Here is a 16,348-nt window from a genome sequence, read left to right on the forward strand (position 1 = left end):
ATTCATCTTTCTCTCCATTGAATTGCCAACATGAGTCTCTCCATGATTCTTTCGCAGCACAGCACACTAACTGCGATACTACCGCTCCCCATATACAGTGAACACACACAGACACACATGGACACAACGTGCCGACTCCAAAACTCACTATACACATCCTCCATGGCCCAGGGAATGCTCAATTTTAACATGAAAAAGTGCAGTAGATACCGATGATGTACGAAAAACAAAGACACGCGTGAACATGTATGGACATACACAAATAGAACACATCGACCCGTCAGCGCACCTTTGTGACATCCGTCATGTTTTCCAGATAGGCTCTCCCACCAGGCAGGGCTCCGAAGACCTCCTTCAAAGCAATCATCACCCCACTCAGATCCTCATCACTGCTAGCTCCACCGCCACCTCCTTTGCCAAATCTTTCGCCTTTGCCGACATCATCGTCACTGGACAGCAAGCTCGCGTGAAAACCCACAGCGGACTCCGCATCATGAAGCGAAACTCCAGATTCCAGATTCCGGGTTTCGTAACCGGGACGGAGACTGTTTGAATCCGGTGCAGGAGGCACAGTGGATGAGATCACAACAACGGCGCCGGCAGCACCTCCCTGCTTCTCCACTCCCTCCCGGCCTGGACTCGCCGGCTTGGGCACTTGTGCAAAGGCGATCGGAATTTGCAAATCTGGATCCGGACTGTTTTGAACGACCGCAGCTGGTGGTGGCGGCGGCGGAGGTGGCGCTGGTTCGGAGATGAGGACGCTCTGTGGCGTCGGCCCCCGCGAGTTCCATCCTCGCAGCGCTGGAGCTGGGGACTTGCGCGTCGAGGAGACTGGAGTGTGAAGAACGGATTCCCCAGGGCTTCTGAAAGAGCTGAGGCTGTGAATCCGGGAGCTCGGAGGGTGTGGGTCAGGATCCGGAGCATGCGGGAGGTGATTGTGCAGGACCGGTTCGGGTTGTGACTCCTCTCGGGTTTCCTGCGCATGAGGGAATTCAGAGATACGCATACGTCAACATCACTGTAATCGCTGTTGCCATCATTATCATCATATAATCATTGTGGTCATCATTACAATCAACAACATTTTCATCGTATAATTGTTGTCCTCATCATAACCACGATTGTCGTCATAGCATTATATCGTCAGCGCTGTCATCTCCACATTTATAATTGGAGTCTCACGAGACGCAGAGAGCGCTGTTTAGCAATCATCAGGTTTGTGCAACGTGTTCCAGCTCAATTTTGTAAAGGTGGAAAGACAAGCCATGGTGAGTTACAAGGAATAACGTTTGAAAAATCCTGCATTGGTCAAACCGGCCGGGTGTCGCCGTGTTAAGTTAGCTCTTCTCACAAAGGAAAAACTTGTAATTTCGAACCCAAGTCAAGCTTCAACTCAGCCTATTATCATCATCATCATCATCCCTCTGGTTCACTAAAATTAGTAGGAACAGGTTGTGGAAACACCAGCCCCCATCATACGAACGTGGAACATGCAAAAAGTTTCCCGTTAAAACCCGGGACAAGGATCAACCCAGCCAATCATCATGACCATCATCATAATCCCTCCTGTTCTATAAAAAAATTCAGTACCACTTTGTGGAAAAACCAACCCCCACCAGAGGACTGTGGAATTTCCACTGCTGGCATGGGGCTACAGAGATGGTATGCTGCCCCACACTCATTTGCGGAGCGAGACACATACATCTTCTTGGTTCTTTTGGTAAAGTCACGTAGAAGGGAAATAATAAAATAATACAAATAAAACAATAAAATTATATTATTATATTAATATTTCATTTTATTGCTTTATTTTCATTATTTTATTATTTCCCTTCTACACGACTTTACCGAAAGAACCAAGAAGATGATCCCTGCAGTCACGAAAGCTTTAAATCGAAAGAGACACATACACTTCACAAGTTTTGACTCATCAGCAGACGGTCGTGATGGGCACGTTACTGAGCATTGATTCAAATGTATTCTCGTACTCGTGACACACGCAACGAATCGTGCGTGCATCAACTGCACACACGAAATGGAAAGAAATTAAGAAAAGCATTACAAACAAGAGATGCTAAAAACGAGACTACCAAACAAAATCCAACAGAATCATCACCCCAAATCGTGACAATTCATCGAATCTCTAGCAGGGGGGGGGGGGTGGGAATCGGTATATGGCTAACGCACCTATAGCTGGGCTCTTTTTCTCGGTGAATCGACTAAAATTAGCAATGAGTTCTGTTTTTGCAGCAGATTACTCGGGCCCCTTTAGAAATGTCGACTGGCCTGCATCCTGCACCCCCCCCCCCAAGGCAGGAAACCTCCTACGAGACACACCTCGCGTGACGTGGCTGATGATTACGATGGCGTCACAAAACGCTGCCCACCACCACCTCCTGTCCAGTGCCACATGTGGTGACAGAAGTGACACTTTACTCAACTCATTGCTGTCCAATGAGTTGAGTAATCGAAGCCATAATTGGTCGGCTAATGGTTTACTAAAATAATAAACAAGCCAGCTCTACGATACATTTATGCACACAGGAACCTTCCAATGCCTTGCAGTATGAGTGCCAGCGCAATTAGGGTTGTTTAGCATTTTTTGATAATCGCACGCAATTAATTTTTTTCTTTATTGACGAGCTATTAGTTTGCCGACCATATTGAAATGTTGATTGAAAAGTCCAGCCCTGTGTGTGTGTGAGTCTGTTGGAATGTACCACGAGGTCAATGGTGAGCACTGCCACTGGTGCCTTATGACGTTATAACACGCAGTGCGATTTGAACGTTTGCGCGCGAGTGTGCCAATCGGTTTGGTTGTTACTACAACTGAACCGGATTCTATCATCGATTCTGTGACTTTTGTAATCGAAGAGATTCTGAATATAATTGATGAAAATTCTACTGTCAATGAACGTGCCGATTAGAGAATGCCTATTAAGGACCACTGTGAATTAATATATTGACCCCCATAGAATTCTGAACCTGGGGTCAAAATACTACATATCATCCACGTCCCCTCCCATGGTAGTTTAACACTCCAGTCACTTTGGATCATTCTCCTATTCTCATAGCTGTAATGATGTTGAGCGTTAGCCTATTAGTATTGTACCTTTAAATAGACAAAGGCTAATTTGAACAAGGTTGTTAGAAACTTTGGGTGGACACCCAAACCGTAACTGTAACCCTATATAGTATTCATACCCCAGTGTGATCAGTTATCGTTTATTTACTCTGGGGTCTAAATAATATATGCCTCCGGGTTATAAGATGCACTTTCCCCCCATAATATAAAGCAAAAGGTGGAGGTGCGCATTGTCTTCCGGTTGGTGCATGTGTGTGCACTCATATTTGTGTAATTGTATTAACACGGGGCACAAGTTTTGTAATGAGTCTTCCTTTCTGGAAGGTCTTATAATCTGGAGAATCCATAGTGTTAGGACCCCAATGGGGTTAAAACACGACCCCTACCACGGCCGTGGCTATGTGTGCGGTGAGATGCACGCACCTCGGCGCTGCGACGTTGGTAGTTGACTTTGAGGCGACCCTTGATCCTGGACGGTAGAACGAAATCGCAGCCCCTCGCCAGCGTAGCCAACTCCCCCCTCAAGTCGGGATCCTGCCTCAGTGACCGCACCCCCTGCACCGTCTCCTCCTCCGCCCTGCCCGGCCCCCTAACCGCCCTCAACCCCGGTCCGAGGTCAGCAACCTCCGACCTGCCCAGGGCTGTCCCGCCCACCCAAAACGCGCCGTTCACCTTTGGCGGTCCGACCCCCGACCCGCCGACCCTGAGCCGGTCGGATGCCAGCACCCGGGGCTGTTGGGTCACGGCCTCAGACCTCTTTAGCGCGGCCGCCCTCCAGTCAGGGCTGACCACAGAGCGGCCCTCACGCATCTCGCACGCTTCGCCGGCGAAAGTATTTTTTCGTTGAGAATAATTATGAAAGTTACGGTGACAAGACGGCTGAAGCTAGGAGAGGCAAATCGAACGTTAACTTTGTTTACACGCAGTGAAAATGGAGCCGAGATCCTCGGAGACGCTGAATGTGAAGTTGGGTTATAGAGACTCGTGGTCTCAATGGGCTCTTAGTTATAAATAAAGGTCATCTATCTAGGTCAAGACAAGGCACTATTAAAGGAACATCGGTCAAATTACACTAATGAATGCCCGGTTCACAAATTACCATTGTACAACTATCTAAAAAAGCAAATCTACCTAAAACCTCAACCTTTTGACGAGTCTGTAAGGCGCTACTACCGACCACCATCACATCAAATTACGTAAAAAAAACTCGACATCCTTTCGAGGCACAAATATCAATGACAAGAACACGGACAGCGACACCGAGTATCAGTTACTGGCGCGCGTGAAGATTTTAATTAACGTTTGAAGCAAGGGGCCGTAAAATTGGGGAAAACTTTGACTGAGACCGCCTTTTCCGTGTACAAAAGCCCCCTTAACCTGTGTGACAATCTGCCTGCATGTTATTCAATATTTAATTTCATAGCCGACCAGTGGCTGTGGTTTCATCAGGTGTGAAAACACCGGACCTCTCCACACACCCGCGTTAAAAATCCTTCACACGATCAGTGGGCTTTGCTTAGGCAAAGGTACAGCAAATTATTTGAAGCGCGGCTTCAAAGAAAACACACGAATGAATGCAGCATATGTTTATAGTATAATATTTACAAGAAAAGAAACGAGTTCAAGAGTAAAATTTTAACTCCACCACCCCCCCACTCCCACCTCCCAGGACCTCACACTCCGCTATTTGACTAATAAATCCACTCCGCGTGCCAAGCGCATAAATTCTCAATTTTCTAAACACAAACCTGACGTGTCCCTTTGACAGAAAATGCAACAAAAAACACTAAAATCATTTAAAAGTACATTCCTTGCATTTTTTTTTAAGCCTATGAAGTTTGAAGCACAAGTCGTACCGGCCGCAACCACGTACACACAAAGCAGAGCCCACGGAGTTACGTAACTGCGCCGCCACAGCACCGACACGCTGCTCACAGCTATAAAACCAAAAGCGAAGGAAGGGAGAATCACTTATCGTGAAACGCGGTTATTTGAAGTGAGGACGAGCCGTCGTTGCCCACGCGAAGCGCACGACCGATCGCTGCCGACACTCATTGACGCTGCTCTGGAAAGATTGAAATTCAGATGAAATGGCATCACAGTTAATCTTATCTCAAGCACCGATCCATTTTGGTTCACGAGTGAGCTTACGTCCCTTGGCTGTGTATCCATGCGTGCGTGCCTGCGTGTGTGCGTGTCTGTCTGTGAGTGAGTGCCCCACCAGCCTACGTAGGCTATGTGGGGGATCTTTGTCTTTGTGTTTTGTAAGTTTTGTGGTTTTAAGTGTGTAGCTGTATGTGCGTGTGGGTGGCTGTGCATGCATGTATTTGTAAGTGAGTGTATTTGTGTGTGATTTGTTTGTGATTCTTGTCATTGTGTATAACTTTGTGTGTATGTGCCTGCTTCGGTGGATATGTGCGTGCCCGTTCAATCGCTTTTGTGTAAGTATCTTTAAGTGTATGGCTATTAGTGTATCTCTATGTACATGTGTGGGTGTGTTCAAGAGATGTGTATGTGCCATTGTATGTTTGTACAAGTGGCTGTGTGATGGCATGTGGCTGTCTGCATATTGGGTCTCTGTATGTGCCTGTGTGCGTGTGATTTTGTGTGTACGTGTCTGTGTCTTTGTGCATGCACATGTGGGTGGTTGTGTGTTTGTGTACGGCTGTATCTTTGTATTTGTGACTATGCATATGTATGGTTGTGTACGTGCGTGCAAGTATGTGCACGTGTAGGTTCCAGCTAACTCCAGTTGCACCCAAAGTCTATCAGCTTTGTGCATGTATACGTATTGAAAATTGCGTGTACATTGATGTGTGCTTGCGTACATATGTGAGTACGTGTGGTTGTGTGTAAGTGCATGTGGTTTTGACTGTATTTGTATCAACTTGTGTGTGTCTACTTGCGGGAGAGTATGTGTGGACTTGTAGCTGTGTGTACGTGTCTACTTGTGGTTGTGCGTGCCTATCGCTGTGCGTGTGAATGACTAAGTACTGTGTACTTGTGGCAAAATGTGTATGGGCGCTTATTTCTGTGTGTACGTGTGGTGGTGAGTGTGTGTGCATACGTACGCACGCACAAGCACAGAGCGATTGCCAGATCTAATTCGGGTTGTTTGGCAAAACGCCTGTTGCTATTTGCGTGTTGCATGGGACAACTTCAGAATATGCATGAGCTTGCCAAAAATCAATGTGGGTGGCATGTGTGCGGGTGTGGGAGGCGATACGCGAGGTCTTCTAGCATCAAACAGCCCAGACGTTCGGTTTCATTTGGTCCGGAAAGTAGACACACGGAGGATGCCCTCAACGATTACAATAAGGCCTGCGTGGCAGACACAAGGCCCTCTGTGTTGAGACACGAGACGCACGGCACCCTGAGACATTCACAACAGCCCCGTAGCATCTTTGGGGCTTGAGAGGGCTCAGCCTGCTCGCTGCTCAAGGCTCAGCCTCCCTTTTAAATTCTAACAACATTACATGATGTTCTTTGGGTCTTTCGGTAAAGCCACGTAGATAGAAAATAATAAAAAAAATATCACGCCGTTTCGATCGCAACACAAGCAATCGTCATCAGGTGAAAAAATATAGCGGGAGAGATACTGAGGCAGGAGAAAATATTTCGTAATATTTTTATTATTTTTCTATCTACGTGGCTTTACCGAAAGACCCAAAGAATATTAATTCCTGCAGTCACGAAAGCTTTAAGTCAAGATTTGACATAATAATGGTCCTAAAGATGACGGTGATCAAAATGTATAGTGGCGATTATGATGGTGGAGATCATTATCGTCACTGTGTAGTGTTCAACATTTCTTTTAGGTTTGTCTAATATCGACGATGAGTTTTTGTAGCCCTCGCTTTAAACAAGATCATGCTACAAGGTTGGACACGGCATTCTGGGTAAAAACGCACGGCTCCATGGGTAGAGGCTCATGGCAGCCCCCCATGGCTATAGATACACAGCACTCTGGGTAAAAAATCTAGAGATGGAAAGCACTCTGGGGTGAGACGAGACACACACGGCTGCCCCCCCCTCCCAACCCAAGGAGAGACAGACAACCACCCCCTTTGGACAATGGATCCTTAACCATCTGTTCGAGTAAGACACAACATGACCATGCAAACACATTAAACTATTACACTAAAACTATTTTTATTTTACCAGGTAAAGTCCACTGAACTTTATTGCTCTTTTTCAGAAGCAACCTATCACAACGAAGTGGCTTATCATTTGGAAATTTATAACAGCCAAATAAATGCGTGTTTCAAAATTGGGAGGGAAAAGCCAGAGGACCCCGAGAAGAAACCACACGACCACGGTGAGAACAAGAAAACTCCAAATTTACAAGCGTCAGGGCCAGAATTATACCCAGGACCTCCTGCACACCGGGTAAGGGATTTAACATCTCGCCAATGAGGCACCCAGCCACCCACACACACAGTCACTACCACACAAGTACAATCATTCTCCATGGCTCACAACAGCCTGTGAGGGGAAGACAGGTGCTGTGTGAGCGCATGTGTACTTTAAAACCTGACAAGAGTTTAGTTCTGAGAGTACACCGATACGAAGCCTGCATATCTCTCGCCCACTCAATTCCTCCCTCGGGCTGGATAAGGTCGATTTGACCAGGGATGAGACCCCCCCCAACATGGACCCAGTTGCCAAATGACTGCACCCACTCTGCGATTATTAGTGTGACTCGGATGGAACCGGACGTAGTTCAGTGATGCGGTGCCGGAGGGAAGCCGGGCCCCCTTAGGTCCCTTGCAGTGGCACCACGAGCACACACGCTGGCGCCACGCTCATTGCTAGCGAGACTAAAATAGATGGGCAAAGCCACAGAGCACATTCCTTCTGACATCCGAAGCGCCTGCGTTCGTGTGTGCATGCATGCGTGAGTGTGCGTTGATGGTGTGTATGTTTGTGTGTGTGTGTCAAAGGGGGGGAGCGGTAGTGTAGCGGTTAGCGCGCTGCGCTATGAACCCAGCGACACGGGTTCGATTCCCGCTCACGGCCAACACCAGTGACGATTATCTGAACTGGTCCCGGGCCTCGCCTAGGTCGACTCAGCCTCAAATGAGTACCTGGTGCGGTGTGCAAACATTGCCACTAGGGAGACAAAGGCGGTCGGGCGTGGTGCTGGCCACCCACCCCCTCGTGTGCCGTTCCGGCCTTCATAGGTGCTTGCTAACAGTACTTGCCCCTACAGTCTGTTAAGGCTATACAGGGGATCTTTGTCTTTGTGTCAAAGGGGAGTGGTGGTGTAGTGGTTAAATCACGATGCTGTGAACCTACCAACCTGAGTTAGATTCCTGGCCATGGGCAACATGAGTGCCAAGAGATATGGGAACCAGTCCTGGGCCTTCCCCAGGTTGACTTAATGCGAGTACCTAGTGCCACGTATGTAAAGTTCGGCACTGGGGAGAGAAAGGTGGCTGGGTGTGGTGCTGACCACCCCTTAGTGTGCCTAAATAGCCTTTATAGGTGCTCGCTAACAGCACTAGCCACAGGAGTCTATAAAGGCGACATGAAGGGAATCTTCATCTTGGTTTTGTGTGCTGATAGGTGTGAACATGTGTGTGCTAATTGATGAGGGTATGTGTGTGTTAATGGTGTGTGTGAAGTGATAGTTAGTGTTTTGCATACTGATGGGTGTGTGCGAGTGTGTGTATGTTCATGCCCTGGTGGTCCCCCTCTTTAAGAAGGGGGACCGCACAGACTGTAACAACTACAGGGGCATCTCACTCCTCAGTGTGCCGGGAAAGGTCCTGGCAAGGATTATTCAACATCGCCTTGCTAGGCACGCTGAGGAGAGGCTTGCGGAGCCCCAACGCGGTTTCAGGAAAGGGCGGTCCTGCACAGATGCCATATTTTCCGTCCGTCTGTTACAGCAGAGGTGTAGGGAATTCCAACAAGACCTACATCTCTGCTTTATTGACCTGGTCAAGGCCTATGATACCATCAGTAGGCCTGGGCTCTCGGCTGTTCTTCGTGCTTTCGGAGTCCCTGACCCTCTGCTCACGATCATTAAGGACCTTCATGATGGTGAGCGGGCCCGGGTAAAACTACGTGGCCGGGAGTCAGAGCCTTTCCCTGTACACCTTGGGGTGCGACAGGGATGTCCGCTGGCTCCCACATTATTTAACATCTATTTTGACCACGTAGTTCGTGAAGCCTTCAATAGCTGTACCGGGGGAATTTCCATTTGGTACAGATACAATGGGAGGTTGATCGACGCCCGGGTGCGATCAAGGGATGGCTCCCTATTGGTCAACCACGTTATGTATGCCGATGATTTGGTAATAGCTGCTCATTCAGAAGAGGAGTTGGAGACGCTGCTGCTGAGACTGGAGCGTGCCACTAAGAGGTGGGGCCTTACCATCAGCCCCACCAAAACTAAGCACCTGCCTGGGTATTTTGTACCATCGGACACTCCACCCCCACAACTCCCAATCGGTGATGGGGCAGTAGTGGAGAGAGTGGAGAGTTTCCCATACCTGGGCAGTGTGCTTATGACCGGCTCCAGTTTAACAGCAGAGGTCTCACTCCGAATCAGTCGAGCGGAAATATATTTTTCATCGGTTGCGTAACGCTGTGTGGAAGCTACCTGGTCTGTCGCTCCGCACGAAGCTTCAGGTCTTCTCGGCCACAGTCATTCCCTCCCTTCTCTACGCTTGCGAAACGTGGACCCCCCTAATGGAGCATCTTCGCCGGTTGGAAACATTTAGGCTGGCCTGCCTACGATCCATCCTGGGTTTAACCAGGCTGGATTGTGTGAGGAGCTCACAAATCCTTGAAAGATCTGGTCAAAGTCCCATCGGTGAGCTCCTCCGGCAGGCAAGGCTGCATTGGCTGGGTCATGTAGCCCGCATGCCCAGCCACCGCATGCCTAAACAGCTTTTGTTCGGCCGGATCGAGGGGGCTAAACGGGCGCGGCACGGGCTAGAGAAGAGATGGAGTGATGTGGTACAGGAGGACGTGGAGCTGAGTGGACTTGCCGATGACTGGTACCAGCGGTGTCAAGATCGGCCTCAGTGGAGGAGGCTCGTGAAGGACGCTACTGGGCAGTTGGAGGCAGTCGCCCTCCAACAACAACGGAGGGCGGAGCGGCGACGCTCACAACAACGAGCGGAGCGCCGGGTGGCTAAAGCACAGGAAGTTGGTACAGTAGGGGGCACAGGTGGTGCATCAGCCAGTCATTTCGGTCATCTCGGTCAGTCGACCCGTGGCACCTGCTGGGTCTGTCCCGTGATCTCCTGCCAGCGGGCGTTCGACACTTCACGTGGCCTCAAGGTGCACTTAGCCTGGCACAAGCGTCGTGGTGACGTCACCGCCACTTAGTGGCGAATGGCGGTTGTTGTTGTTGATGAATTGAGTTGCCAATCGGTATTTTAATCCAAACCCTTAATACATGTTGCATTGTTTGTTGTTGTAACTGTCTAACCCACATATACTGGACATCTGTGAAAAAAAGCTTTATAGCTCATCGTATTCTTCGAGTCTGAATACAAATTCTGAAAAAGATCGATTCAACCTGAAATGCATTCCACCTGGCGTGTGGTAATTGGTTACAAACATCAGCGCTGGTGTGGTACAAATTGGCTCCCCCAGACCTCATGTGTGTACCGTCCAAGCCTCAATGGGCTAACGGCACTTTCCCCGATAGCCTACAAAGTATAATTAAGGGCTTGTTATACATGCCAGTGTGCGCGTGTGCACGTGCTGTTACCACGGACTCACGCGGTGAGACCTGGTTTTGATTATAGTCAATTACTGTACAACACAAAGCTTCAATCGCGACGTAATTTCTTCCATAAATAAACAGAAATTCCCAGGATGCAACGCAGCAAGTAACATCCTGTTTGTGGCGCCCTTCTGGCGCCAGTCACGTTACCGCAGCTGCATTGAAAAAAAAACTCTCACGCGAAGGTGGCCGTGTAGCTCAGGGCTCTGATATGCAGAGCCAGCACCACTGCGCTGCTGGGTTTTAATCCAGTCACCCCGCACATGATCAAACCGGGGTTTCAAGTACAGTGAGTTGATGGTCTCAGCCCGGTCACCAATGACCAGAAAAAAAAATCTCATCACGATAAATGTTTCCATAATGTAGGTTTGTTGGGTTAGATCGCGTAAATTAGTAAGGTTTGTCCCGTAAACAGAACATACCAAGTCATTGCTAGTGCAGCACACCGGTGTGTTGGAGAGCATATCCCCAACATTTTGTACTCAGATTGACAATCTGTACTCGGATTGTACTGCAACCCTCTGCGAGATATCATGGATTCTTCTCGTCATGACGTACCAATGATCGCAACATTGGGATGAAGTTGGGGCAAAAGAATAAAAAATAATTCAATGCACGCCACCTGAGAATGATGTCACGGAGCTGGCCTGGTGCCTGAGAGATCAAGAATATACAACCAGAACCTGAAGATATGGGTTTTAAATCCGGGTGTCAGCCACCTGGGATTAAACCAGGTTCTCAGCTGTGGTGAGTTTATGGTCTCAGCTTGGTCACCAATGAAAGTACAGAAAGACAGAACATTAGCTTTTTCACGAAATTTGGCAAAATTCCAGTTCTGAGACTTGAAAAAACATGGTTTGTCTGATACACATGGAACAATGTTTGCAGAGCCTAAAAGGTGTGCATTGATTTTTATATTCTTGGATCTTTCGGTAAAGTCACGTAGAAGGGAAATAATACAAATAAAATATAATAAAATTCTCAGAGCTCTGTTCTTCACCTGAGGACGGCTGCTTGTGTTGTGGCCGAAACGTCGTGAGAATTTTATTATGTTTTATTTTTATTATTCTATTATTTCCCTTCTACGTGACATTACCGAAAGATCCAAGAATATGAATCCCTGCAGTCACGAAAGCTTTAAATCGAAAATGTGCATTGATTATTTACCTGACCAATCCATGCATCGAAAGATCGCATGCTTTGCCATTCCTAATTACACCTCTGATTATCATGGTTGGCTACGTACGGTGCGAAATAAGTTCAACATACATACATGCGTGACCCTCTGTAGCCACTAGTCACCGCTGCATTCACCACAATGTAAAAAAATAAATGTAATTGTAACCCTAAATTGCAACAATTCATCGAATCATGAGGGCGTATAATTACACCCATACTCACAAGCACTCACAAACACACACTCGTAAGGTCTGCCTTATACAGCACACAACCTATGTGTCTGACTGTAAGTTGACAACCCAGTTGCCAACTTTGAATTGTGTAAGAAATTAATAATCACATCAATATTGTTCATGAATATGTAATGAAGCATTGATTCTTCAGCTCATGGTACACAATTAGAATTGCACTTGTGAGAATCGATTTCCAATATATGCATATTGTATGCAAATTATATGCTAAGTTTACATTTAAGCTGATTGAGCAAACTAAATTTTACAAACTAGACAATAAAGAGAATACAAATGAGACAATAATGTTTTTTTGTATCTAATCACAACCCCAAATCATGTCCATTCACAAAAACGCTGTAGAAGTGAATTGCACCATTACCTATTGCTTACCCTATCCTTTCATACTATTCCTAGCATCCTTCACAAACGCACACACACATCAATAACCCCCAACTTGTGCCAGGGTAGGTGTATTCTAAGATCATTTGAAGTATCAAAGGCACGTTAGCAGGTCACATGACAGTGCAAGGTGTTGATTGCGATGACTGGCAGATGCAACATCTGAGCTTCCCAATGTGGCACATCACTATGTTTTAGCCACCCGGCAGAGGTCGCAATCGGGTACCCGATACCCGTACCCTACCCAATACCCGGCTACCCGGGTAGCCGTTTGCGACCCTGGTGCGGCCGGGTACGGGTACAGGTAGCCGCACGTGACTCACCCCAACCAATGAGTGAGAAGGCCGTGAGTCACTGGTGAGTCACCGTTTGTCAATCATTTCCCAACGTCTTGTCTCTTCTCACAATTCAAGTTCCTAGAATCAACCCACCTGCGCCTGCAACATGGCTTCATCCCAGAGGTCGCAATCGGGTACCCGATACCCGTACCCTACCCGATACCTGGCTACCCGTACCCGGCCGGGTATCGGGTAGGGTACGGGTACACGTTTGCGACCCTGGTGCGGCCGGGTACGGGTAAGGAATCAAAACCCGTTTGCGACCTCTGCCATGAGTATGGCTCGTCTGCCCTCCTTTGCTGCTGAACTGCGATTGCCTTCAACTGGTACCAGTCACCGGAAAGTCTACTCAGCTCCTAGTTCCCCCCACACATCAGCCCACCTACTCTCTAGGCCATGCTCCACACATTTTCTACCCTATATCCAGCCAAACAGAAGCTGCTTGGGCATGCAGTGGATGGGCATGCAAGCTACAAAAAAAAACTTCAAAGACTACAAAACAACCTAGCACGTGTCGTCATTGGCCACACTCATCCCCGTCTCGACTCACTCGCCTGTCTCCGTGCCCTCAACTGGCTACCCATCGCAAGTAGGGTCACACACAAGATCGCCTGCCTCTGCCACAATGCCTTCACATCTGCCTGCCCGCCGTACCGTTCTTCATTATTGACGACTTGCAGCTCAGCACACGGCAGATGCCTGCGCAGCGCGACTCACGACCTCCTCTTGATACCAAGATCCAGGATGGTCATGTCTATGCGCCGCTTCTCGGTGGCAGCCCCAACAGTCTGGAACGCTATCCCTCTGCACATTCGCAGCATCACCTCAATCGCCTCCTTCAAGAGACACTTAAAAACTCACCTCTATAACCACGCTTTCGAGCGACTCTGATGTTGGCTCCGCGCCTCTGAGTTGCGGCCGTTACGTCCGCAAATTTGCACACGTTAAAAATTGCATTATTATTATTACATGACCCAGCCAACGCAGCCTCGCCTTGTCAGAGGCGTTCACTAATGGGAAAGTGTCCAGATCTTGCAAGGATTATTGAGCTCCTCACACAATCCAGTCTCGTTAAACCCAAGATAAATCTGTGTGAAGCGACAGGTTAGGCAGTTTCCACACAACTTTACCCAGCCAATGAAATACATATTATGACTTGATTTTAAGCTTTCGTGACTGCAGGAATTACTCTTTGGATCTTTCAGTAAAGTCACGTAGAAAGAAAATAAATAAAATAGAATACGACGTTTTTATTGCAACACAAGCAGTCGTCATCAGGTACAACTAAATTTGAGAGGGAGACAAAACACAGACATGGAGACACACACGAATACCCCTTTTACACTGGTGCATGCGAGCAGAGATAGTACGTGGCCCCTCATGATATGGGTGGTTTTCTACTGGCTGCACCAAGCCAGAACATAATGGTGATACACTCTAGCCTCACAAAACATTTGAAATGTAGCTCAGAGTCAAGCATAGCCAGGGGCGGGTTTAATGACGTATTATTTGTGTAACGTCAGTCAGTACACTGTGAAGACGGTGTCACCAATTCATCTACATGAATCTCAACTTGTTCACTACATGTAGTGTCGGCAGGCACAGCCTCAGCTTTTGCATTGGAAAAACCCCATTGCGGTTATTGAGCTGCCATTGTACAAGCGAAAAAAAGCTATTGATGACGGTGACGTCACAACAGCGCACACGTGCACACACTCAAGCCCTCCGCCGCTTACCAAATGCGTCGCCGCCTCCGCCGCATCTGCGCCAGCTGCCTGGTGGGCGTGCCGCTCCTGAGAAACTGCCAGGGCCGTGGGGCCTGACTCGGGACCCTGCAGCGCCGTGGTAAGTCTCTCCATGAGAAGCCCCATGAGGTCCTGCTTGGCCCGCACCTGTGCCTCGCCCGACAGACGGGCGCCCGAGCCGGTGGCGCCGCACTGCGCCAGGTCCGTGGCCAGGCCCTCCATCACTGCCAGCACTGGGTAGAGAGGGTGGACGGGTGGAGGGGTGGCGGTGGTGCAGTTTGCATTAGGACCAGTGTTTAAAGCAGTTATGAAAAAGGTGTGCATAAAAAAATTGTATATTACACAACAGTCTTGTAAAAGTGGTGAAAGTGCAGCTCTCATGGTTACTGCTGGCGGGAGGGGGGGCACACTCGAAATGCAAAGAGGAGACCTGGGTTAGGTTTAGAGTTCAGGTAAATGGGTTATAGGGTTGGAAGAAGTGGTGACCTGTTGTTCCAATTATAGGTGGCAATGACCAATAATAATGATGATGGCAATAAAAATAAGATGATGGTGAAGGCCTGAATATATTTGTTGCCACGACTGGCTGAAGGGCCTCCACTAGAGGGCGCTCTACAAACATCCCAGAGGGTGGACGTATCCACGCTTTACCCTGACGAACGCGACCCACTTTGGTAAACCTATTTATACTGCTGTGTAAACGGTACTCAGAGCCAGAGGGAGATTTCAGAAACTTGTAAAAAAAATAAATGCTGTACTGTGAGATCAAACAAGCGATAACTGTATTCTTAGTTCAATGTGCTGCCGCAGATACAGCTTAGTTTGTAGACGCCGGGATATTGCAAGTCAGGAATCTTGTCCTTCACAGATGGGATCAGATCACGAATTTTATGTGCTGTGTTAAATCGGACCTGGATCTTGTGTTTGTTCATGATTTTGGAAATATTTTTGGTTACCCCTGCTATGTATGGCAGGGTGATGGTTTTGCTTGGATGCTCAGATGGCTCCTTCCTCACGGTTCGGGTGATGGCTTTGCGGATTGTGTCGTCAGAATATCCGTTCGCTTTGAGAGCTTGGTGTACGTGTTTGAGTTCACTGGTTAGGTGTTCATGGTCGGAGATACATTGAGCTCTATGGTGTAGCGTTTTTATGAGGGAATTCTTCTGGGATGGATGGTGGTGGGAATCAGGTTTTAGGTAGGCATCAGTATGGGTTACTTTCCTGTAGACAGAATGGCTCATTGAGCCATCTGGTCTCTTTTCGATTAGGACATCCAAGAAAGGTAGCATGCAATCCATTTCTACCTCAATGGTGAATTTGATGGCTGGGTGTATGTAGTTGATGTGGTTGAGGAATTGGTTTAGAGCCGGCCGGCCATGTGGCCAAGATGACAAACGTGTCATCCACGTACCTCTTCCACAAGGGTCAGGCATAGAGTGGATACCTGGATGGCGTCCGTCTCAAATTTTTCCATGAAAATATTGGCTACAACCGGAGATAAAAGAGAACCCATTGGGGTGCCTTCAGTTTGTTTGTAGAATGAAGGCAGTCTCACCAGGGCTGGTACATCAGCATTCAATCCTTGTTAGACCAAATCTTCAATGATTGCAATGGTATCAGGG

The 16,348-nt window shown here is 48.0% G+C and overlaps 1 protein-coding gene across 2 annotated transcripts in view; it reads right to left on the reverse strand.

The window, feature by feature from the left end:
• LOC144942261 (uncharacterized) overlaps positions 1 to 16,348 on the reverse strand; it is a 43,772-nt gene that overhangs the window by 14,561 nt on the left and 12,863 nt on the right. For both annotated transcript variants that reach the window (XM_078869006.1, XM_078869007.1), the window contains 2 exons: positions 14,718 to 14,959; positions 290 to 976 (listed from right to left, as the gene is read on the reverse strand). In XM_078869006.1, the coding sequence (XP_078725132.1) occupies positions 290 to 976; positions 14,718 to 14,959 (929 nt within the window). The remainder of the gene's footprint in view (positions 1 to 289; positions 977 to 14,717; positions 14,960 to 16,348) is intronic.

This window comes from Lampetra fluviatilis, chromosome 27, assembly GCF_964198595.1.
Source record: "Lampetra fluviatilis chromosome 27, kcLamFluv1.1, whole genome shotgun sequence".
Lineage (NCBI taxonomy): Eukaryota > Metazoa > Chordata > Hyperoartia > Petromyzontiformes > Petromyzontidae > Lampetra > Lampetra fluviatilis.